This window comes from Delphinapterus leucas, chromosome 10 (genome assembly GCF_059928025.1).
Source record: "Delphinapterus leucas isolate spDelLeu-1000000601 "Yukka" chromosome 10, BTC_Dleu_Yukka2, whole genome shotgun sequence".
NCBI lineage: Eukaryota > Metazoa > Chordata > Mammalia > Artiodactyla > Monodontidae > Delphinapterus > Delphinapterus leucas.
Window position 1 is genome coordinate 39,214,980 of NC_143138.1, and position 21,956 is coordinate 39,236,935.

Sequence of the window (21,956 nt, forward strand, 5' to 3'; positions counted from 1 at the left end):
GGGAAGTGCGGCGGGGGCTGGGCGCAAGGGCAGGCCGGAAGGGGCAAGTACGATAGGAGTAGGGAGGCGGGGCGAAGGTCGAGTGCAGATCTGCTGATGAGGCGGGACCAGAGTGGGGGCGGTGCCACTAGGAAATCGGTTAGTGGGCGGGGTCATGCAAGAGATAGAGTGGGGCGGGGCTTGATGGAGGATGGATCCTCTGCGGCTGACCCTAACCTTGCTTCCTCCACCGATCGCTGAAGTAAGTGAGGGGGCGGGCGTACAGAATGGATATCAGGGATCCTGCTGGTTGTACTTCAGGATCCAAGCATCATTTAATTTTAGCTGACGCCCATGTTGCCTATAGATCATGGGCTTTGCCATAGGATTTGATCATAATTTACCATAACGTCACCTCTTCCACAGGCCATCAACTGCCATCATTCGGGTTTCAGTCCTCTCCAGAAATGTTCGATCTACTAATACACCCGAGGATGGAGTCGCAGTAAAACCTAATGCCATCTATATGGCCAAAGGCATTCCTGTAAACTTCCTCCCTAAGATCAAGAAGTGGCCTTGCTCTGGTTGTTTATAAGGAACCAAGAGTGCCTCCAATTCCCAGCGTTTTGATTTAAGGAAATCTGCTGGAGGAGGCAGGCTTCCAGCGAAGGGAGGGACCATAGCAGAGGATAGGAATAAAGGCAGAGGGGAGAAGAGCCCCACAGCACCCCATAAACCCTCCTTTGGGTGTCAGCTTGTATTTCCATCCTCCCAGCTTCTGCTGCCATGCACACATCCACTCAATCAATAAATCTTTACTGAGCACCTAGCGCTCAGGATGCAGGGAACAAAATAAATACCTTTGCCCTCATTGTTGCTGACCCTCAATTGAGGAGAGACAGACAACTAAGTAAGTAAACAGTAGAATGTTTGTTTGTGATAAGTGCTTTCAAGGATATAGCAGGGAAGGGAGATAGAGTGAGGTAGTTTTAAATAGGTGGTCAGGCAAGAGTGCACTTGCTGGGGAGTAACAGGAGAGGTAACCAGACCAGATCTTGTGAGGCCTTGACATCATAGAGAGGAATTTGTCTTTCACCCTGAATAGTATGGGAAGCCATAGGCATATTTTGAACTGGATCTGATTTCCATTAGAGCCAAATTTTTTATTTTTTCCAAAATGATTTCAAGGGAGGGACTTCCCTGGTGGTCCAGTGGTTAAGAATCCATCTTGCAATGCAGGGGATGCCGGTTCGATCCCTGGTTGGGGAACTAAGATCCCACATGCCACAGGACAACTAAGCCCGCGTGCCACAACTACTGAGCCCGCACACCACAACTAGAGAACCCGTGTACTGCAGCTACAGAGCTCATGAGCTCTGGAGCCCATGCACCAGAACTAGAGAGAAGCCCACGCACTGCAAGGAAGAGCCTGTGCATCGCAACAAAAGATCCCGCATGCTGCAACTAAGACCTGATGCAGCCAAAAAATAAAATAAAATTTTTTAAAAATGATTTTAAGGGCTTCCCGGTGGCGCAGTGGTTGAGAGTCCGCCTGCCGATGCAGGGGACACGGGTTCGTGCCCCGGTCCAGGAAGATCCCATATGCCGCAGAGTGGCTAGGCCCGTGAGCCATGGCCACTGAGCCTGCGCGTCTGGAGCCTGTGCTCCGCAACGGGAGAGGCCACAATGGTGAGAGGCCCGCATACCGCAAAAAAAAAAAAGAGATTTTAAGAGAGCTATTGGAAAAGACTACGGAGTATTTCTTAAACCAGTGGTCCCCAAAATGTTTGTCACCAGGGACCGGTTTCACGGAAGACAAATTTTCCACGGATGGGGGTGGGGGTGGGGTGGATGGTTTGGGGATGACTCAAGCGCATTACATTTATTGTGCACTTTATTTCTATTATTATTACATTGTAATATATAATGAAACAATGATACAACTCACCATAATGCAGAATCAGTGGGAGCCCTGAGCTTGTTTTCCTGCAACTAGATGGTCCCATCTGGGGGTGACGGGAAACAGTGACACCCGAAGTGTGTTGCTTATGTCCAGTCTACTCCATAAGGTGCAGCTTCATCGTCACTTGCCACTCACTGATAGAGTTTTGATATGAGTCTGCAAGCAGTTGATTTATTATGGTCTCTGTGCAGTCAAACCCCTCTGCTATTGATAATCTATATTTTCAGCTGCTCCCCAGCGCTAGCATCACCGCCTCAGCTCCACCTCAGAACACCAAGCATTAGATTCTCATAAGGAGCGCGCAACCTAGATCCCTCGCATGCGCAGTTCACAGTAGGGTTCGAGCCCCTCTGAGAATGTAATGCCACCGCAGATCTGACAGGAGGCGGAGCTCAGGCGGTAATGTGAGCCACGGGGAGCGGCTGTAAACACAGATGAAGCTTCGCTCACCGCTCACCCGCTCACCTCCTGCTCTGCGGCCTGGTTCCTAACAGGCCACGGACTGGTATCGGTCCGTGGCCCGGGGGTTGGGGACCTCTGTCTTAGATAGTGCCTGCTTTGCAAAGGGCAAAAGAGTAGGAAATAAGTTTCTTCCAGGAACCTCTATCTCAGTTTGTCAGTTCTAACTTCATAGGAGATGGTTTTGGTCTTCAAATGACCAAATGATGTTGGGGGCAAAGGGGTGGAGGCCCTGATAAGTAGTGGGCGGGGCCAAGAATGCTAAACAGCCTTCAATGCCCTGCCCATCCTCAACTCCAGCCTTATCGTGGTGGCTCTGGTTCATGCCCACCAAGGTCTGCATTCTAGCCAATGGGAAGGAGAATAGGGAGAAAACTTCCAAGTGTGGTTCTTGAACCACACTTGGAATCCACAAGGATTCCAAGGGGGAATCCTTGAGACCCTTTATAATACCTACAAGGATTCCATTATGGAATATATATATATTCCATTATAATACCTACATTATTTGCCCTTTCTGTTCTCATTCTCTTATGAGCATAAAGTGAAGTTTTCCGAAGGCTAAGTGACAGGTGATATTGCAACAGATTAAATGCAGAAGAAACCCTTGGTGGGGGTAGGGGTGAGGGTGCACCTGGGCTATAAGCAGACACTCTTCAGACACCAGCAGTGATGGCTTAAGTGCACTTTATTGGTTTTCTTTCAGAATCCTTCTACAAAAGAGTAAAGTTAAAAACCAAGTCCCTGGCAGGAGGGTGAGAACCCTTCCTCTTTCCCGAGAGCCATCCCCCCTCCCCATGTTCCCCAGCTGTGTCACTGCTGCAGTTCATGGGTGTGGGGCACTTGCTACTTTCATCCCCCACCAAGCTCCAAAGGGAAAAGACCTACCACCTGGCAACCCCTGCCCCTCAGCCCCATCCCCCCACACGTTGATCCTGGTTACAGGAGGCAGTGGTAAGAACTGTTGGGGTCCAGGAGGAGTTCTGAACCCCAGAAGGCCATGGTCAGGGCACAGTCCATGAAGAACACTTCCTCCTCTGGCTCGGTGCCCCCTAGGAACGCTGTTTTGCCCACCACCTGAGAGTGGAAAAAGAAATCAGTGAAAACCCCTCAGCTTCGACCCCAGCTGTACGTGGTACAGGGGAATCAAGGCTGACACATAAGGTTAGGCAGGTTGTACGTAGCACAAAGGTACCACATCTAAGCAGGCACCATTAATGTCATAGACATCATACATAGGTTTTACATTTATCACAGACATTTATTATAAACCATGGCCAGCAGCCTCCCCGACCCCTTATCCCTGCTGTTACCACCTCACTCACAGAGGCCAGCTGCATACTCCCGGGCCAGGGAGAATCAGAAGTCGGGGCCTTATCTGGGAGCTGGTGCAGGTAAATGCAGTCCGACTTGAAGGGGCAGCGGCCATTCCCCCGCATGAAGAACCGGCATCGAATCTGGCTATGAGAGGGCAGAAGGATAGAAGACCATCACCTTCAAGCCCAGTTGCGCCAGGAACAAGGGGCACTCAAGGCTGACATGTAATGTTGGGTAGGTTATACACAGCACAAAAGCACCACCACATCTATCCTGGCACCTCTAGGGTCACATAGACAAGCATAGATGTTATATTTATTACAATTATTTCCCAGCAGATGGCAGTAAAGTGTCTTAAGTGGTACCTTTCTCTTAATTCCCACAAAGTCTATTTGGGACAGCAGTGGCCCTGGGAATCTCCTTTCCTTCCTTTCCTGAACTAAGTTTCAGTAATACCACCAAAGGAGGAGGGAGAGCAGTTAACCCTACAATGTGTCTCTGTAACCAGGTTAGAACAATGCCCTCTTCTGAGGGGTGGTCTTATGATTTGGTAACTGCTAGCTAATGAAATTAAGAAGTTTCCCACTTCTGAGATTTCAAATTTCATTCTGTGAAAGGTCAGATACAGGAAGGGTTTGTGGGCAACTTGTGATCTGCTTAAGTAGGAACAGCTTTTTCTTGCACAGAAAGATGGACGAGAGGGAGAAAAAGATAAAGCGCGTATTTATAGCCTTTTTCCTTTTTCCTGCATCATCACCTCTCTGCTTGACTCCAACGCAGTTGAGTCTTTCCCACTTCCTGCAGTCCCAGCGTGAATGGAGGATCCCGCTGACCACCAAGCTGGAAGCCCGGGAATCCCTCTAAAATGACTGTCCCTCTTCCTCTTCCTACCATTTGACCAAACCTAGCATCAGGAACCCCTCCATCCAGATAGCATCCAAAACCACCCCACTCAACCCGACCAGATTCTCCATCAGTCTCCCTCACTCAGCTCTCACGTGATAGTACCAGTCCTGTGGCCGTCCATCTGGAAACATTAATCATCTTACAATTTCCTTTCAACCTCATGGTCAGTTGGCTACCCAGGTATGGCCCTTCCTCCTCTCAAGTCAATATCCTCCCCATGGTTCCTTCTAGTCCATGCTAGGAGTCAGAATGTCTGGGTTCAAACCCACTTCCTTATTTAAGCCCCATAGACCTTGCCTCACTTTCTCCTTCTACAGCGTGGTAACAGTAAGAGTCTCTACTTCCATGGTGGCTTGTGGGATCGTAGTTCCCCGACCAGGGATAGAACCTGGGGCCCCGTCAGTGAGCGTGCCAAGTCCTAACCACTGGACTCCCAAGGAATTCCTATACTTTCTTGCTTTAAAAAAAAATCAGAAATAAAAGCCAAGCAGGGCTTCCCATCATGCTGAGAGATCCAGAGTTTCCCAGTGTGGATCCTGAGCCAGGCTAGAAGAGAAACTTGGCCTTGACTGTCTCAGTCACTCACTATTATTCACTGGGCTTTCTGAAATAGCGGAAATAGCTCACACCCTCACCTGCTGTCTTGGTCACTCTGCACTTCCAGGATTTGGGGGACGCCATGCTGGGAACCACGGCTGAGAGGGTATAGATCAGGGACTGCTTCCCCTCTTTCCTAACCTGAGTCATGCTCCTCCTGCCAGACTCACCTGGTCCGAGCCTTGAAGTTCCTGATGAGTTGTTCCTTCTTAGGTCCCTTGCTCACCCAGAATTTGCAGGGGATGATGTAGCTGGAAGGGACACGGCACTGGGGACAGGCCCTGCGAGGTGGGATGGGGTGGGAGGTGGGAGAGGAGTAGTCACAAGCCCATCGGCCTGTCTCTGAGCCCACCCCTCCGTGGGACCTTTCCCTCCCTCCCTGCTGGCCCCTCCATGACACTGACTTGATGACACCCAGCGGGAAGTCCCCTCGGCTCTTCCGCCAGGTACGCAGGCAGCCCAGGCAGTGGGGGTGGCTGCAGTTGGGCAGGATGCCAAAAATCCGCTCGGCCTCTGGCTTGTCCCACACCTTGTCCATGCAGATGCCACACACGATGTCCCGACTGTCCTGCACCCTCTGCAGCCACAGGCAGGGTCAGAGCACATCCTCCCTTCAGCCCCCACCCTGCCCCCCCTCTCCACACACACACACTGTCACCCCAAATACGGCCCCAGGGAACACAGAGCCCTCCTCCAGCAGGTATGGGCATCCCAGAGGTCCAGCATGGCATCCTCTTCCCCTCCCCCTCCACTACCTGCTGCACCTCCAGGTCCAGGCTTTGAAGTGGGGCCAGGAGCTCCTGAACAGGGTCTGACATAGGCTGAGACTTTGGGAAGTAGCTGTGATCACCATCAGCAGCTGTTGGGGAAAACTGGATCCATTCATTCATTTACTCATTCATGTGGTATCTCCTAAGCGTCTGCTGCATGCAAGGCCCTGAGGGTGTGTAAAGTTCTGTCCACCAGTAGTTCAGAGTCTAGTCAGAATTATGTCTCTAACACAACTGTTTAGACCTGTGCTATTCAATACGATAGCCACCTGCCACATGTGGCTATCAAGCACCTGGAATGGAGCTAGTCTGAATTCAGATGTGTCATAAGTGTAAAATACACATGAGATTTTGAAGCTGAATACCAAAAAGTCTCTAAAATGTTTCATTATTAACTTTTTATATTAATTACATATTGAAATGATATTGATATGTAATTTTTGATATATTGGGTTAAATATTAAAATTAATTTCACCTGTTTCTTTTTCCTTTTTTTAAAATGAGGCTGCTACAGAAATTTTAATTACATGCGTGAACTGTAAAATGGTGCAACCACTTTGGAAAAGAGTTTGGTGGTTCCTCAAAATATTAAACATAGGGTTAACGTATGATCCAGTAACTCCACTCCTAGGTATATACCCAAGAGAAATGAAAATATACATCCGCACAAAAATTTGTACATAAGTGCTCATAGCAACATTATTCATAATAGTCAAAAAGCAAAAACAACCCAAGTATCCATCAACTGGTGAATGAATAAAACAAAATGTGGTATATATCCATACACTGGGATATTATTTGGCCATAAAAGGAAATGAAGTACTTCTATATGCTGCAACATGAATAAATCTAGAAAATATTATACTAAATAAAAGAAGCCAGACACAAAAAGGCCATATATTGTATGATTCCATTTATATGAAATGTCCAGAAGAGGCAAATCCATAGCGCCAGAAAATAGATTAGTGTTTACCAATGGCCGGGAGGTGTTGTGGATGGAGAGTGATTGCTAATGGGCTTCTTTTTGGGGTAATGAAAATCTTCTAGAATTAAATAGTGCTACTAATAAGAACCGACTGTATAGCACAGGGGACTCTACTCAGTACTCTGTAACTACCTATATGGGAAAAGAATCTAAAAGAGCGTGGAGATATGTATATGTATAACTGATTCACTTTGCTGTACAACAGAAACTAACACAACATTGCAAATCAACTCTACTCCAATAAAAATTAATTTAAAAAAACAGTGCTAATGTTTGTACAACTCTGAATATACTGTATTACATTGAATCGTACACTTTAAGTTGGTGAATTTTTTGGTTTGTGAATTATATCTCAATAAAGCTGATACAAAAAATTCCATGTTATATGGAATCTAAAAAAAAAAAAAATGGTTCTGAAGAACCTAGGGGCAGGACAGGAATGAAGACGCAGACATAGAGAATGGACTTGAGGACACGGGGAGGGGGAAGGGTAAGCTGGGACAAAGTGAGAGAGTGGCATGGACATATATACACTACCAAATGTAAAACAGATAGCTAGTGGGAAGCAGCCACATAGCACAGGGAGATCAGCTCTGTGCTTTGTGTCCACCTAGAGGGGTGGGATAGGGAGGGTGGGAGGTGGGAGGGAGACGCAAGAGGGAGGAGGTATGGGGATATATGTCTATGTATAGCTGATTCACTTTGTTATACAGCAGAAACTAACACACCATTGTAAAGCGATTATACTCCAATAAAGATGTTAAGGAAAAAAATTCCATATGTAACATATTTCTGTTGGACAGCACTGAATTAGAGCAATAATTTAAAAAATAACTACTAATATTTAGTGTTTACTCTGTGCCAGGTACTGTGCTATGCACATCACATATACGAACTCATCAAGACCCTGTGAGTAGGTGCTATTATCAGTGCCCTTCAGCAGATGAGGCAGTTGAGACTCAGAGAGGTTAAGTGACTTGTTCAAGGTCACACAGTTCCTAAGTGGTGGAGCCAGCATTTGAAACTAGGTGGTTTGACTCCACAGGCCCATGGTATTCTGCTTCTAGAACACAGAGAGCAACAGAGCCAGAGGAAATTTTCCCTCTGGCTGGGAATATTGAGGAGGGAGGGGGCGGAAGGAAATATAAACCTTGCTCAGAGACAGAGCAGGGACCCTGGTCTCAGATCTCACTTGTGCCCACCTGCAGTACCCCTGATGACTCACATGCTAGGGACAGGGACTTCCAGGAGCTGCCACCAATGTCCTCAGCCTTGCTGAACAACTCCTCCAGGCCAGGCTCCATGCCCTGGTAGGCCCCGGCCCAACGCCATCCGGCAGTCACAGAGGGCAGGTAGGAGGGCTCGGAGCCCCTGCGGGTCAGTCCCTGCAGGGGGCCTGACAGGGTGATGTGTGGCTCCGAATGGCGGCGGCCCCACTCAAGGTGGTGGGGAGGCTGCAGGTGCCGGTAGCTGTCGTGAGGAAGAGAAGGGTAAGGAGAAAGGGATAGCTCCTCCACGGCTCAGAGCTAGCTCAGCCTAGTACTTGGAGCTGAGGGCAGAGGGGCTCTGGGAAGATGCATGGTCCATGAAGAATGATTCCTCCCTCCCGAGTCTCCCAGCCCGCTCCCCACTTGAGGAGAAGAGGCACTTACCTGCATCCATCTCCGTGGAAGCAGAAGCCTCGCTGGAAATATCTGCAGACCTGGGATGCCTTCCGGTCCTGAGTGAAGCAGCGGCTGGACCCCCAGTGACAGGCCCCTCGGTCAAAGTTCCTAAGAGATCATCTGAGTCATGCCCAGCCCCATTTTAGTTCCTGCCTTTGTGATCCTTCTAGAAAGACGCTGTGTGACATGAAGACTCAGGCTTCAGGTTTGGTCCTGTGTTCAAATCCTGACTCCGCTTGATAACCCTGGGTGGTAATTCAATTTCCCTAAAGCTTGGTTTCCTCCCCCCTTAAACGTGAGGGTAACAATGCCTCCTGTTACCTCAGGGTTGTTGTGAAGGTTTTTTTAGATTTCGCACAATGCACATAGCAGGTGCTCAGTAAATCATAGTGATTCCTATTACTTTCTCCAAGCACAGAGTCTGGTGGGCTCTGGATTCAGAATTCTGGGTTCAGATTCCGGAACCAGGGCCTGCTCTATGGGCACAGGCCTGTGTAGTCACGCAGGGGCTCCACACTTGCTTCAATGTTCTGCCATTGCTGTCTTGAAATTATTAAATTTTTGAACAAGGGACGCTGATTTTCTTTTTGTGCTGGGTCCCACAAATTATATAGCCAGTTCTGCCTGGTACCACTACTTCTTGGTTGTATGAGCTTGGACAAACTTTCCATGCCTCAGTTTCTTCATTTGTAAGTTATCAGTACTTAATTTAGGGGATGATGTAAAATGTAAATGAGATATTGTATGTAAAGTACAGTTATCCCTTGGTATCCGTGCGAGGTTGGTTCCATAACCTCCATGGACACCAAAATCCATGGATGCTCGAGTCCCTTATATAAAATGGCATAGGGACTTCCCTGGTGGTCCAGTGGTTAAGACACCGTGCTTCCACTGCAGGGGGCACAGGTTCAGTCTCTGGTCGGAGAACTAAGATCCCGAATGCTACGTGGCCCAGCCAAGAAATAGAAAAAATAAAAATAAATAAATAAAAAATTTAAAAAAGGGGCTTCCCTGGTGGCACAGTGGTTGAGAGTCCGCCTCAACCTCAACCGGGTTCGTGCCCCAGTCCGGGAAGATCCCACATGCCACGGAGCGGCTAGGCCCATGAGCCATGGCCGCTGAGCCTGCGCGTCCGGAGCCTGTGTTTCGCAACGAGAGAGGCCACAACAGTGAGAGGCCCACGTACCACAAATTAAAAAAAAATAAAATGGCATAGTATTTGCATATAACCTATGCATATGCTCCTGTATACTTTAAATTATCTCTAGATCACTTATAACACCTAATACAATGTAAACACTATGTAAATATTTGCTGGTACACAGCAAATTCAAGTTTTGCTTTTTGGAAATTTCTGGGATTTTTTTCCCAAATATTTTGATCTGCAGTTGGTTTAATCCACGGATACGGAACATACAGATACACATGGCCAACTATACCTGGCACATAGCAAGCCCTCGATAAATATTAGCTGTTCTTATCACTCTGCTGTCATCATTATAATCATCATTGTCACCACTACTACAAGGACATTTGAGGGCCAGCCTGTGAGGTGGGAAGGGTGGGAGGAGGTCAAGTTGGGCCAACATTTATTGAGAATCTACTATGTGTCCAGGCCTGATCCAGGGCTCTGGGGACCTCTGCTCTTGTCGCGTGCTTCCCTGCCAGGAGTGGGAATAAGCCCACATGTGAAGTGGCCAGGGCAGCAGGGACGGGGACAGAGGCCAGACTCTTGTCCCAAGAGAACACAGACTGCCAGCTGATGCTGGAGGTCTGCCATAGAGTGGCCCCCACCATTCTCCAGAGAATTTCCAAGAGAGGCCCTGGCAGAGAAGCAGGTGGAGGAAGGGCAGGATGGGTGACAGACACCCAGTCTTGTTGGTGAAGGTACCAGATCGGCAGGCACATGGTCCTTATTACAATGACTATTATTATATTATTACATAATATAATACTTATAATAACTGTAGTTGTTATTATGTTATTTTTATGGAAGCTGTTGTGAGGGCCAGGAAGGTAATATAAGATCATTAAACGGTAACTTTTGATTTTAATTCAGACCACTACGTCATTTTTGGTTTAATTCAGAAGAAATTCAAAGAATTGAGTGCCCCTGATATAACAAATAACCTTTCATTTCCATTTGCTTATTTATGTGAACAAGATTTCTCAGTGCTTCCATTCATAAATATTAACTCCTTGGTGGCGCAGTGGTTGAGAGTCCGCCTGCTGATGCAGGGGACACGGGTTCTTGCCCCGGTCCGGGAAGATCCCACATGCTGCGGAGCGGCTGGGCCTGTGAGCCATGGCCGCTGGGCCTGTGCGTCCAGAGCCTGTGCTCCACGATGGGAGAGGCCACAACAGTGAGAGGCCCGTGTACCGCAAAAAAAAAAAAAAAAAAAGAAATAGAAATTGATGTTGATAGCACAACATTGTAAATCAGTTATACCCCAATAAAAATTTTTAAAAATAAAATTGAATAACAGACAACCCTCCCCCCCCACCAAAAAGAAACTGATGTTGAATCCTGTCTTATTCTAGCAATAAGTAATGTTTATCCATGGATACATGAGCTTTTTTTGGTGGGGGGGGAAGCAACAATCTCATCTAAATTTTGTAGTGAAAATTTTGTTATTTAGTAATTAACTGTTAAAGTGTGTAGGGAGTTCCCTGGCAATCTAGTGTTTGGGACTCAGCACTTTCACTGCCAGGGCCTGGGTTCGATCCCTGGTGAGGGAAATAAGATCCTACAAGCCTATGGCATGGCCAAAAACAAAAAAAAAAAGTGTGTAATTTATTTCTTTTGATCAGTTGAGTACTACTAATAACTAAATCTAGAAAAAAGTCATATTTCTGTTTCACAAATATTTTTGCTGCAGGAACAGATAATATCGTGATCAGTGAAAGACTTCTGAAAAGAAAAATATTTGTATTGGTAAAATTCTGTGGGAGAAGTAGAATAGGTATTCAAGGAGAAAAAGAGTTATGTAAAACTGTAAAGAGCCTGCTTTTATATACTTTTAAATGGATGACAGTATATGTTAAATCTCTCTGGTACTTAGATGCCACTGGATGCATGAAAAGAATAATGTACTTAATCAAATCCACCCTGCTCACCTGCCATTGCTGCTCAGCTGCCCACACAGCAAGTTCATTGGCAGGTCCCAAAGCAAACAGCCCGAAATACCTTCGACTGAAATTCTGCACAGAGCTACAGCCAGCCCCAGCCCAGTACCCCATGGTGACTTTCAATCATTCTCACTGCCTGGCTTGGAAAAATTGAGGGACTCCTGCAGGAAGATTGAGGGCAAGTTCTTGTGAGCTTTGTGTTCAAAGCTGAGAGCTTTGAACACATCCCTCAAAATCTTGCCTGAAGTGCCAGTCTTGGAGAAGATTCAGAAACGGTAAAAAGCATTTGATTTAGTGATATAGCTACTCTAAAAACATCTTTTAAAACTCTCTTTTGGAATTAAAAAAGAATAATTGTATTATTTTAAAGTGGGACTGTGTAGAATACATTAGAAATTTAACCTTTGCAACAATTTACGTTATGATGAATACCATTAGATAACTGGGAGTGTGGAGGGGACACACGTTTTTTCAAATTTCTTTTAGGTTTATAGAAGATGCCTGGCCTGGTATGTTTCTGCTCCCAATTATAACATGAGGAGTAGATAGGAAGAGGCTGCAGTGGGGGAGGGACCAGATCAGTGGTGACAGCCAAAGTTAGGGAGGATAGAAGGTGGATGGAGGTTGGGGTGAGGTGGAAATGACAGTCACTGGAGAAAGAGTGGGTGACCTGAGAGGCGGAGCCTCTCACCCCCTAGAGGAGGAGCCAGTGGCCCTCAAAGGAAGGGCTTGAAAGCCTCCTGTCCCCAGTCCCCAAAGCTTCGCTTTCCCTAAAGACCACCAATGAAGCTGACCTGCAGGACTGCCTAAGAGGCCACCATACTAGCTCCTTCACGAGCTGAGAGATCCAGCAACAGAGCTCTCCCAGCATGTCTAGAGGTGCTCTTAGACCATCAGACGAGCCATAGCAACAGGAGCTAGGGGCTTTGTGATCAAATTGATTTGAGAAACTCCTCCTTCTATATTTTTTTAGAGTCATGTTGTATATTGCTTACCATACATGAACATATTAAATGCTCTGATAAGTCCTGCCCTCCACCCACACATCCTTAACATACCAATAAAACACATTTTGTTTGGGGTACTGGCAAATTAGTTCATTTAATCCTCAAAACAAGCCTTAAAAGTCAGGAGTCATCTTTTGTTTTCAAAATCTGAGGCTCAGAGAGGTCAAGTAACTGGCCTGGGACTCGGAACAAGAGTTAGGACTATAACCCAGGTGTCCTCACTCAGCACAATACTTCTCTGGTTAACCAAGATTGACTTGTCAGGGGTGAGGGCTGCTGGATTTGGGGAATTTCTTAAGCCAAATTCTGAGGCCAAGGGTTGGGGACAGAACAGCCAGAAGTCACCGGTAATCCAGGCCTGGGGAGGCAGCAAAAGCAGCTGGGTGGCTGGGAGGCCAGAGCAGTGGACCCCTGAGCAGTGATCAGGACTGGCCTGTTGGGTGAACACAGGGTGTGCAGAGGAGAAGAGCAGGGATGAGGAAGGTGGGGCTGGGTACAGTGAGGGGGAGGTGGAACCTGCCAAGTGAGCCCCCTGACCAAGATTCTTAAAACTTGAGGGCCAAACTTAGTCTAGCATGCCACCTTCCTTCTTGAGCTTTGGGCAGGACCAGGAACAACTGAAAATCTCTTTTAGTAAATGTCCATCTTCTTTTTTTGCCTTCCTCTTGCTGCCAGGTTGCCTTTCTTCCCAGCTTGGGAAAACCATTTCACACTGAGACCCTAAGGTCTACAATGATCCCTCCTTCACCCAAGATTCAGTTCTCTCTGGGGAACTCATCTCTTCCATCTGTTGGCAAAATGAATCTGTGCTAAGGTATGAATGCCTGATGGAAGGCCTAGTGAGCTAGCATACCCAAAAGAATGACTCTCTAATGGTGTAATGTCCAACCTGAAGTGTTTCCATTCACACACTTATGAACACCTGGCACCAGGTTACATACTGGGGCTACAAAGATAACCAGAGGACCAGATCCCACTGCAGGGAGCTGTATAGTATTTCTGGGCAGAGAAACATTTGTTGAGTGGAAGGGAAAAAAGGCAAATGGGGAATCTCTGCCCTAAATGGTCAGACCCTGAGCTAGCCCTGACTTATCCTCTGTCTGGCCTCAGTTTCCTCCTCTGAACTGTGAGGGGTGAGAGATAGTCTCCAGACACTTCCAGCGTTGGGTTGGGGGCTAGGAAGCCCCTTTTCCCACCTGATGCACCCCAAATTCTTAAAGACTGAGCTTTCAGTGGACAGACAGAACCCCAAAGAATTTTCTCCCACTTCCCCTGTGTTCTCCCAAAACCCAGGCCCCTACCTGTGTGGTCGCCGGGAGCGGGTCCTGCTCGCTCCACCTTGGCTGCTGCCATCCGGCTCCGCAGGGTCCATCCCAGCTGTGGCCCCTAATGAGAATCAGGCAGGGCTGCTCTGGTGCTCCTTTATCCCTCTCTCTCTGGGCAGGGCCAAAGGGAGGAGAGGCTGCGCAGGCAGGCCCACCTCTCCCCATGGCCCCCCACCTGCAGGAGGAGGGATGGACGGTGAAGCAGGATGGCTGGAAGGCTAGGAGGCTGGGGGCTCCAAATGCCCTGTCCAGGCTACAGAATGTGGGTGGGGTGGGGCATGAAGGCCTTAAGGGATCCCTAGATGATTGCTGGAGGAAACTGGGGGGATGGTTTAAGGACTTTAAGGGCCTCAGCAAGGGCCATCATAAGAGGTGGCCAGGAGGGGGCTTGTCTGAGGCTCTGTCTAATGAGGAAATTCCAGATTAGATGAGAGCATATAAGCCAGTCCGAGCCTCTCCTGGGCAGCATAAATGGCTGTTGGATTTGTAGCTTGCATCGTGGAGAACAATTGGACTGGGCCCATTGACGATGGGGAGTGAGGAGAAGGGGGAACTGTGAGCTCTAAGAGCCCTTCCTAACACCCCCTCAATTCGTATCTTAATCCTCCAAAGCCCATGTACTCTCCACTAGACTGCAGTGCCCCATGTGGGAGGTAAGTTGGGAAAGTTAAAAAGACAAAATAAGAGGAATTCACTTAAAAGTTAAAGGAGAGATTTTTAAATTGAATTTAATCAACTTCCTATATTTATCAGTAAATTGAGACACTAGTTTAGGAAACGAATTGTCTTGGACATCTTTGTTATTTCCTTAACTTTTGCTGGATCAAAATTATTTTTTATTTATTTTTAAAATTTATTTATTTTATTTTTGGCTGTGTTGGGTCTTTGTTGCTACACGTGGGCTGTCTCTAGTTGCAGTGAGCAGGGGCTACTCTTTGTTGCGGTGCATGGGCTTCTCATTGCGGTGGCTTCTCGTTGCAGAGCTTGGGCTCTAGGTGTGCGGGCTTCAGTAGTTGTGGCACAGGGGCTCAGCACTTGTGGCTCGTGGGCTCTGGAGCGCAGGCTCAGTAGTTGTGGCACATGGGCTTAGTTGCTCCGCAGCATGTGGGATCTTCCCTGACCAGGGCTCGAACCTGTGTCCCCTGCATTGGCAGGTGGATTCTTAACCACTGCGCCACCAGGGAAGCCCTGGATCAAAATTATTAAAAAAATTTTTTTATAGGTGCTGCCAATCAGCCCTCTGTGGTGGCTGTGCCAGATTATACTCCCACCAACAGTATGAGAGTGCCTGTGTCTGCACACCCTTGCCAACACAATATAATCAAACTTGTTAGTATTTGTTAATTTGTTATGTAAAACAACAGTATCTCATTGTAGTTTTATTTAATTTTTTTGGCTGTGGCATGTGAGATCTTAATTCCCCGACCAGGGATCAAACCCGCACCCCCTGCAGTGGAAGCACGGAGTCTTAATCACTGGACTGTCAGGAAGTCCCTTGTAGGTTTGTTTTTGTTTGGCTGCGTTGGGTCTTCATTGCTGTGCGTGGGCTTTCTCTAATTGCGGCGAGCGGGGGCCACTCTTCATTGCGGTGCACGGGCTTCTTATTGCAGTGGCTTCTCTTGTTGCAGAGCACGGGCTTTAGCTGCGCGGGCTTCAGTAGTTGCAGCACTGGGGCTCAGTAGTTGTGGCAGTTGTAGCTCGTGGGCCCTGGAGCACAGGCTCAGTAGTTGTGGCGCACGGGTTTCGTTGCTCTGCAGCAGGTGGGATCTTCCCGGACCAGAGCTCGAACCTGTGTCCCCTGCATTGGCAGGCAGATTATTAACCACTGAGCCACCAGGGAATTCCCCCCTCATTGTAGTTTTAATTTACATTTCTCTTACTATGAGATTAAGCATCTCTCCATGTTTTAGAGGCATTTCTTTTCCTGTTCATATCCTTTGCCCATTTGGGTTGTTGACATTTTACTCATTGATTGGTAGGTGCTCTTTACATATTAAGGAAATTAGCCTTTGTCTTATTATGTCACACATTTTTTTAACATGGTTGATTGAAATATTTTTGTGTTCCCCCCACTGGAAGAAATTTTTTTAGTGTGATGTAGTAAGATCTTTTATCTATTTTATAGACTCTTAAGTTTTTTGTATACTGCATGAAACTTAGAAACTTCTGTGTGTACAAGAGATTTTTGAAAGGTCTATCCACTTCAAGATTATATATAATTTTCCCCATGTGTTTCTTCTACATTGTTTTTTCCCTCCCCCACTCTTCTAATTTTTTTTTCTTAAACATTGTATAAATATATCAAATTTATCCATTTTCCTGTTGATGGACATTTTTATTGTTTCTAAGTTTTTGCTCTTGCTGTAAAGAACATGTGTATGAGTCTTAGTGCAGTTTGGTGGCTTTCACTCTAGGGTACTATGTCAGGCTGCCTTCTCCAGGAAATAGATTTAGAGGTTTACTTCAGGACACTCACTGGGGAGTGCTCCTGAGAACAACACCTGTAAGAAATTGTAGGAAGCAGGATTGGGTAGAGAGAGAAATTAAACTGCAATGTACCTAGGACAGAAGCCCCAATTCTGGAGCTGGACAATTCTTCACGTTGTTTCAAATTGGGGCAAAGAGGCTTGGCTTGTCCCCACATGTTGGCTATAGGCTGCCCCTGAGGAGGGTGTGTGCTTATCCTGGGCAAGGCAGCCCCCTTCACTGCAGGCAATTTCCTGAGAGGAACTCAGCTGTGAGTCCAGCAGCCACGGACCTCAGTGCCTCGGTTCTGAGGGGTGGAACCTGGGTGATGCCTCACAGCTTCCACAGGTGCGTTTTAACTTTACAAGATTTTGCCAAATTTTCAAGTTGATTTTATCAACTTCTACTCTCTTCTGCAGTATATGAGAATTTGTATTGTTATTCTTCCTTTCCACATTTTCTATCTTGGTTTTCCTATGTTATTTTGGGGATAATTTCTACAGATCTTTTCTGAGGGGCAAAAATGATCTCTTTGGCTGTGTCTGTTTTTTAACTCATTTTTTTTCTGGAAGTTCCAGGTATTTCTTTTAAAATGTTTGTCTTTTTTTTTTCCTTAAAAAGTAAACTGTTTCTTTAGTATGATTTTCATATCTTTATATTTTTAAATAATATAAAACTTATTTGTCTCTTATATGATAATCAATAGCTATACTTTTTGATGTCCTGGGGCTCTAATTTCACTCATTATTCTATTTATTTTCATGCAGCCTGTCTCTTCATGTTTGTAATTTTGTGGGAGTTCTGTACTGCCTGTGTCTGTCCTCCAGAAGGGTTTTGCGTCTGCTTCTTCCAGGCTCCTCAGGCATATTACCAGCCTGGGACCCCATTTCTTCCTTTAATAATAAACCTTTTTAAGTTTCAGAAGTTTTACAGAATTATCACAAAGACAGTATCTTCTAATTCTCTTAAGGTTGCTTTCTTTTTTAGTCTAAATTTTTGATTCATTTGTCTGTGGAGATGGTACCACTGTAAGTAAAGGAAAAAACTGGGGTGTCAGCTAAGGAGAGGAAAGCCCTGATGTCTTGTGGGGTAAAACTGTGCAAGTCCCAGGGACTTCCCTGGTGGTCCAGTGGTTAAGATGCCGTGCTTCCACTCCAGGGGGAATGGGTTCGATCCCCGGTTGGGGAACTAAGATCCCACATGGCATGGCAAAAAACCCCCCAAAACCTGTGCAAGTCCCACATACCACCCAAGGCCCAAGGGGACTTGCCTCCTCCCAGGCCCTTCTTAGCCCCTCCCAGACACCCTCACCCCCAAACCTGGTTTGTGCCATGGTTCCACACACCCTTCTCAGAGGGTGTGTATCCTTTCTCCCCCTCCCACCCCAAGTGCTCCCTCCGGGTGGGATGGCATCTTCTCAGTTCTCCACAAACCTTGCTGACTGAGGAGTGGTGAGCAGTGCAAGAGGTGAGGGGGAACGACGGGCAGCCCCACAAGCCAGAAATGACCCCGCCACCCGGGCCAGCACCCCACAGTCTCATTTGCCTGACCAAGTCTCCCCCTCTGTGCACTGCATGTGGAAGAGGGGGAGGGGTCTCATCAGCCCCCAGGAAAAACACTGTAAGCTGAGTTAGCTTAAATCAACTCTTAAATATTTAATTCCCATTTATTTAAAGTTCCATCAGTCTGTATACACTATTTATATTAAAAACACAGGAAGCTGGGGCTCCTAGCAAAAATATACATTTCAATTTTGGAGATTGTTCAGACACTGAGAAGAGCTGTATCCTCAGTACCAGAACTGGGGAGGGGGATGACGATGGGGTGCATGGCGGGGGAGGGGAGGGGAGAATCTTGCCAGTAGAGAGTGATCCTCAGGCATGGAAAGGCCCCTCCGAAAGGAAGACCAGACAGGACCCAGGAAGCCTGGGCTCTAACCCCACATGTCCCGCCACCTTTCTCAGAGATGCCAGCCAGCCCCTCACCCCTCCAGACCTGTTTCCTCCCTGGAGAAGCAGCCTGGGTAGGCTCTCTGTCCTCTGCTCAGACGGTAGCGCTCCAAGCTGTGCTTCTGCCCCTCCTCTGGGGTGAGTGCTTATCAATAGGGATGAGGGGGAGGGGCGGGGCCACGAGTGGGACTGGGCCTAGCAAGGTCCCTGGTCACCAGAGGCAGTACAGGGAGAGTTCCAGGTGACCAGCTGGGCCAAATACAAGGAAAAGGGGAGGGCAGCAGAGTTGTTGGGACAGAGGGTGTCACAAACGAGAAGGATCAGTTTATCCCCAGTACCTCCCCTGTGAGCAGGTGCTGGGCTGGGTCCACAGGACCCCGTGCCCACCAAGGGATCTGGCCTAGCCTCGCGAACAGGGGCACAGCTCTGCCCGTCCACCTGCAGGCCCCTCTGGGCACTCGCCTGCCTCAGGGAGGGGAGGGTGAGAGGTGTGGAACCTGCAGGTAAAGTGATTTCAGTGCTTGTGGTGTGTGGGCTGGAGGGAGTGTGTGTGGGGAGTGAGCTTCAGCTGGGCTGGAGCCACTGCCAGTGTCTCCTGGAGGCCAGAGAAAGGAGGGGCACTTGTGAGGCCAGGCCCTGGCGCTGCCTGGGGGAGCGCGGTGCCGACACCTGTAGGCAGAACTCGGTGGCTGCTGCAGAGAGGCAGACAGAGTGGGGTGCTGATGGGGGACCCGCCCCAGGCCTGGGCTCAGAAGCAGGTCTCCGGCTCGCCATCTCCCCTACCTCCCTCCGCCTCTCTTTAAGCTCGCTCCTCGTCAGTGGGGGTGTAGGGACCCCCACCCAGAGGGAACCCCACCTCTATCCAGGCTGGGCGCGTGTCCCCCAGCGGCCAGCGCGGGGGGCCATCAGTGACACTGGCCTGCGAGACCAGTGAAAAGGAGGGAAGGGCGGCGGCTCAGCAGGGCTGAGGTGTGCGCTGCCTGCTGGGAGCCAAGCTGAAGCCGGGGCCGGGCCGCCTGCCGGGGGAGGCATCCTCCGCCAGGGGCCCGGTGACCAGGGGCCGCTCTGCACTCAGCCCTGGCCCTGCTTACCTTCCCTGGGAAGCCAGGCCCAGAGAGCTTAGTGTTTCTTTGGATGGCTCGAGCCCTTTGCTGTGAAGACTGAAGACGGGAGAAGGGGACTGTTGGTGCAGAGGGCGGGCCCGGCCCCTCCTGCTGCGGGGTGGGCGGGGGGTGGGGAAGCAGGGGTGCTGTTCTGTACTGCTGGTGAAATAACACAAACTGCCTCACAGGAAGAGGAAGAGGGGCAGACACGGAGATGGGGAGAGAGAAAGGGAGGGCGAGAGAGGAAGGAAGAAAAAGAACAAAGAAATGAGAGAAGACAGAGGAGCTGAGAAGGGAGGGAGCCGGGGAAGGGAGAGGGAGGTGGGCCGACTGTGTGTGATCCCCACTCGGCCACCAGGCCCAGTGCTCAGCGGCTGGTCGACAGAGAAGCCCTCAGTACATGTCCTTGTAGATCTCCTGGAGCAGGGGGTGCAGCGAGGTCTCGGTCTCCGTCTTCTTGATCCGCTGCATCATCTGGGCGTGCTCGGTGACCAGCTGCCGCAGGTCAGCCATCTTCTGCAGCAGCTTGGGGAAGAGGTACTGGGCGTCAGGGTGGTTGGCCTGCAGGTGGAACTCGAGGGCGCGCAGTATGGTGTCCTGGATGGCCTCCACCTGTGACACGTTCATGAGGCCTGGCCGATCTGTGGGGACAGAGGGCAGAGGTGTGGGAGGCAGCAGGCACACAGGGGGTCTCAGAAGGGCAGGGCAGCTCCCCTAACCCCACCGGTGTGGGCAACTTGGCCCTGGGAAAAGTGGGCCTCCCTGCCTGGACTCAAACCTCTTCTCTACCGCAGACTAGCAATGAGGCTACGGGCAGGTCACTCAGCCTCTCTGGACCTCAGTTTCCTCATCTGCAAAATGGGGATAACAGAAGTGCCTCTGGCATAGAGTCGTTATGAGGATTAAAGAGTTATAATCTAGGAAAAGGAACTGGAACAGTGCCTGGCATGAAGCAAGCTCTATGCCACTGTCAGTGTGAGTCTTACTATATTTATTGTGTTGGAATTTGAAAAATGCAGGTAAAACACAGAAAATTTCTCCACTATCAGAAATAACCCCCATCAACATGTTGGTATATTTCCTTTCAGTCTTTTTTCTATCTCATCTCCATCTATACTAGATGGAGCTGGTCCTGCACACACAGTTAGTGCCTTACATGTTCCACTGCCATCATCACATGGACCCTTCCTCCTGCTGTCAGAGCTTAGGCTCGGCCCCTGCAGCGAGGGCCCAGCCCCCAGGAGGGCTGGCTGTGCGGGGCTGACCCACTGCCCTCCCTCACTTACCTCCGCACAGAATGATAGCCGCGATGAAGAGAGCCAGGTCACTGTCATCAAGTTCCAGGGCATTGAACTTGACAGCAAACTCGAACTTGGGCTCGATGATGTCACTGAAGGGCTTTCGGAGGCTGCGCAGGAACTCACGGGTGACAAAACCAGTGCCGTTAGCCACCAGAAGCCCATCCTTATTGACGATGGAGGCCAGCATGGCAAAGATGGCCTCGTGCACACCATACTTGAGAAGGGTCACCTGGTCGTTGAGGAAGAGGTCGCTGAAGCTGGGGATGCTCTTGGCGAACTCGGTGAGCTCACGCACGGTCTCCACCGTGGTGCACTGGCAGCGGTAGAAGACGTGCACGCTGATCTCCTTGTAGGGGGGCAGACCGTTCACCAGCTGCTTCCACACCAGGCCCTTCTCTGCCTGCCACAATGTCTCGATGTCGTGGATCACAAAGGGCTGAAAACCAGGCCCCGTTAGAGGCCAGGCCTCGGGGGACCCCCGCCCATGTGTGCCCCGTACCCCTTGCCTGTACCACGAAGCGAGGGGAGGGAGGAGGCCTGGTTCTCCCAGGAGTCAGGCAGGTGGCAGCAGGGCCCAGAGCCCGGGATGCTGCCAGGCTGAGCAGTGACACTCACCGCCGTGTGGCTGGCCTTGCCGGTGAGGATGCCACGGGCCTTCTTTTTGGTCATGTTGAAGTTTTTCAGGTAGGCACTGTAGATGTGCTTGGAGAAGGCCCTCAGGTCAGCCACCTGGGGGTTGTGTTGACTCCCCTCGTTTGCCGTCAGCCCTGCCACCAGTTTCCTCTTCTCAGCCTCTGGCATCCGGCCAAAGCGGATGGCTGCACGGGGAAGGGGGACAGTCATGGAGGAGCCTGGGCAGGGGCCAGCACCTCTAAGGTACACAAGCCGAAGACGGAGACACACTTTTTGAGCACAAGGCCCTAAGAAGCTCTAGAGCCAGCAAGTTGGAATGTTGGGGAACCCCTCCAGAATATAAGCTCCGGAGGGGCAGGGCTTCTGTCTGTCTTGTTCACAGAGCCCAGCAGGCTCTGTCTC

The 21,956-nt window shown here is 49.1% G+C and overlaps 2 protein-coding genes across 10 annotated transcripts in view; both read right to left on the bottom strand.

The window, feature by feature from the left end:
* Positions 1-121: 121 nt before the first annotated feature.
* Positions 122-18,127, bottom strand: LOC111178606 (putative E3 ubiquitin-protein ligase makorin-1). The gene is made up of 6 exons (XM_089918027.1): positions 8,203-18,127; positions 5,977-6,080; positions 5,626-5,798; positions 5,392-5,502; positions 3,727-3,862; positions 122-3,478 (listed from the first exon to the last, which is right to left on the bottom strand). Exons 1-6 carry the CDS (start codon positions 8,279-8,281, stop codon positions 3,341-3,343), a joined length of 741 nt encoding a protein of 246 aa, XP_089774153.1. The 5' UTR covers positions 8,282-18,127; the 3' UTR covers positions 122-3,340.
* Positions 18,128-18,215: 88 nt separating this feature from the next.
* PPARD (peroxisome proliferator activated receptor delta) overlaps positions 18,216-21,956 on the bottom strand; it is a 76,975-nt gene continuing 73,234 nt past the window's right edge. For all 9 annotated transcript variants that reach the window (XM_022581684.3, XM_022581687.3, XM_022581689.3 and 6 more), the window contains 3 exons: positions 21,537-21,739; positions 20,907-21,357; positions 18,216-20,261 (listed from right to left, as the gene is read on the bottom strand). In XM_022581684.3, coding sequence (XP_022437392.1) covers positions 20,014-20,261; positions 20,907-21,357; positions 21,537-21,739 — 902 coding nt within the window. In that variant the 3' untranslated portion in view covers positions 18,216-20,013. The remainder of the gene's footprint in view (positions 20,262-20,906; positions 21,358-21,536; positions 21,740-21,956) is intronic.

Excerpts from the sequence above, each read along its gene's own strand:
- LOC111178606 (XM_089918027.1), bottom strand. The coding sequence starts at position 8,281 with ATGGAGCCTGGCCTGGAGGAGTTGTTCAGCAAGGCTGAGGACATTGGT. Across the intron at positions 6,081-8,202 it reads GAAGTCCCTGTCCCTAGCAT|CTGCTGATGGTGATCACAGC; the intron begins GTGAGTCATCAG and ends TTTCCCCAACAG. Across the intron at positions 3,479-3,726 it reads GGAGTATGCAGCTGGCCTCT|GTGGTGGGCAAAACAGCGTT; the intron begins GTGAGTGAGGTG and ends TTCCACTCTCAG.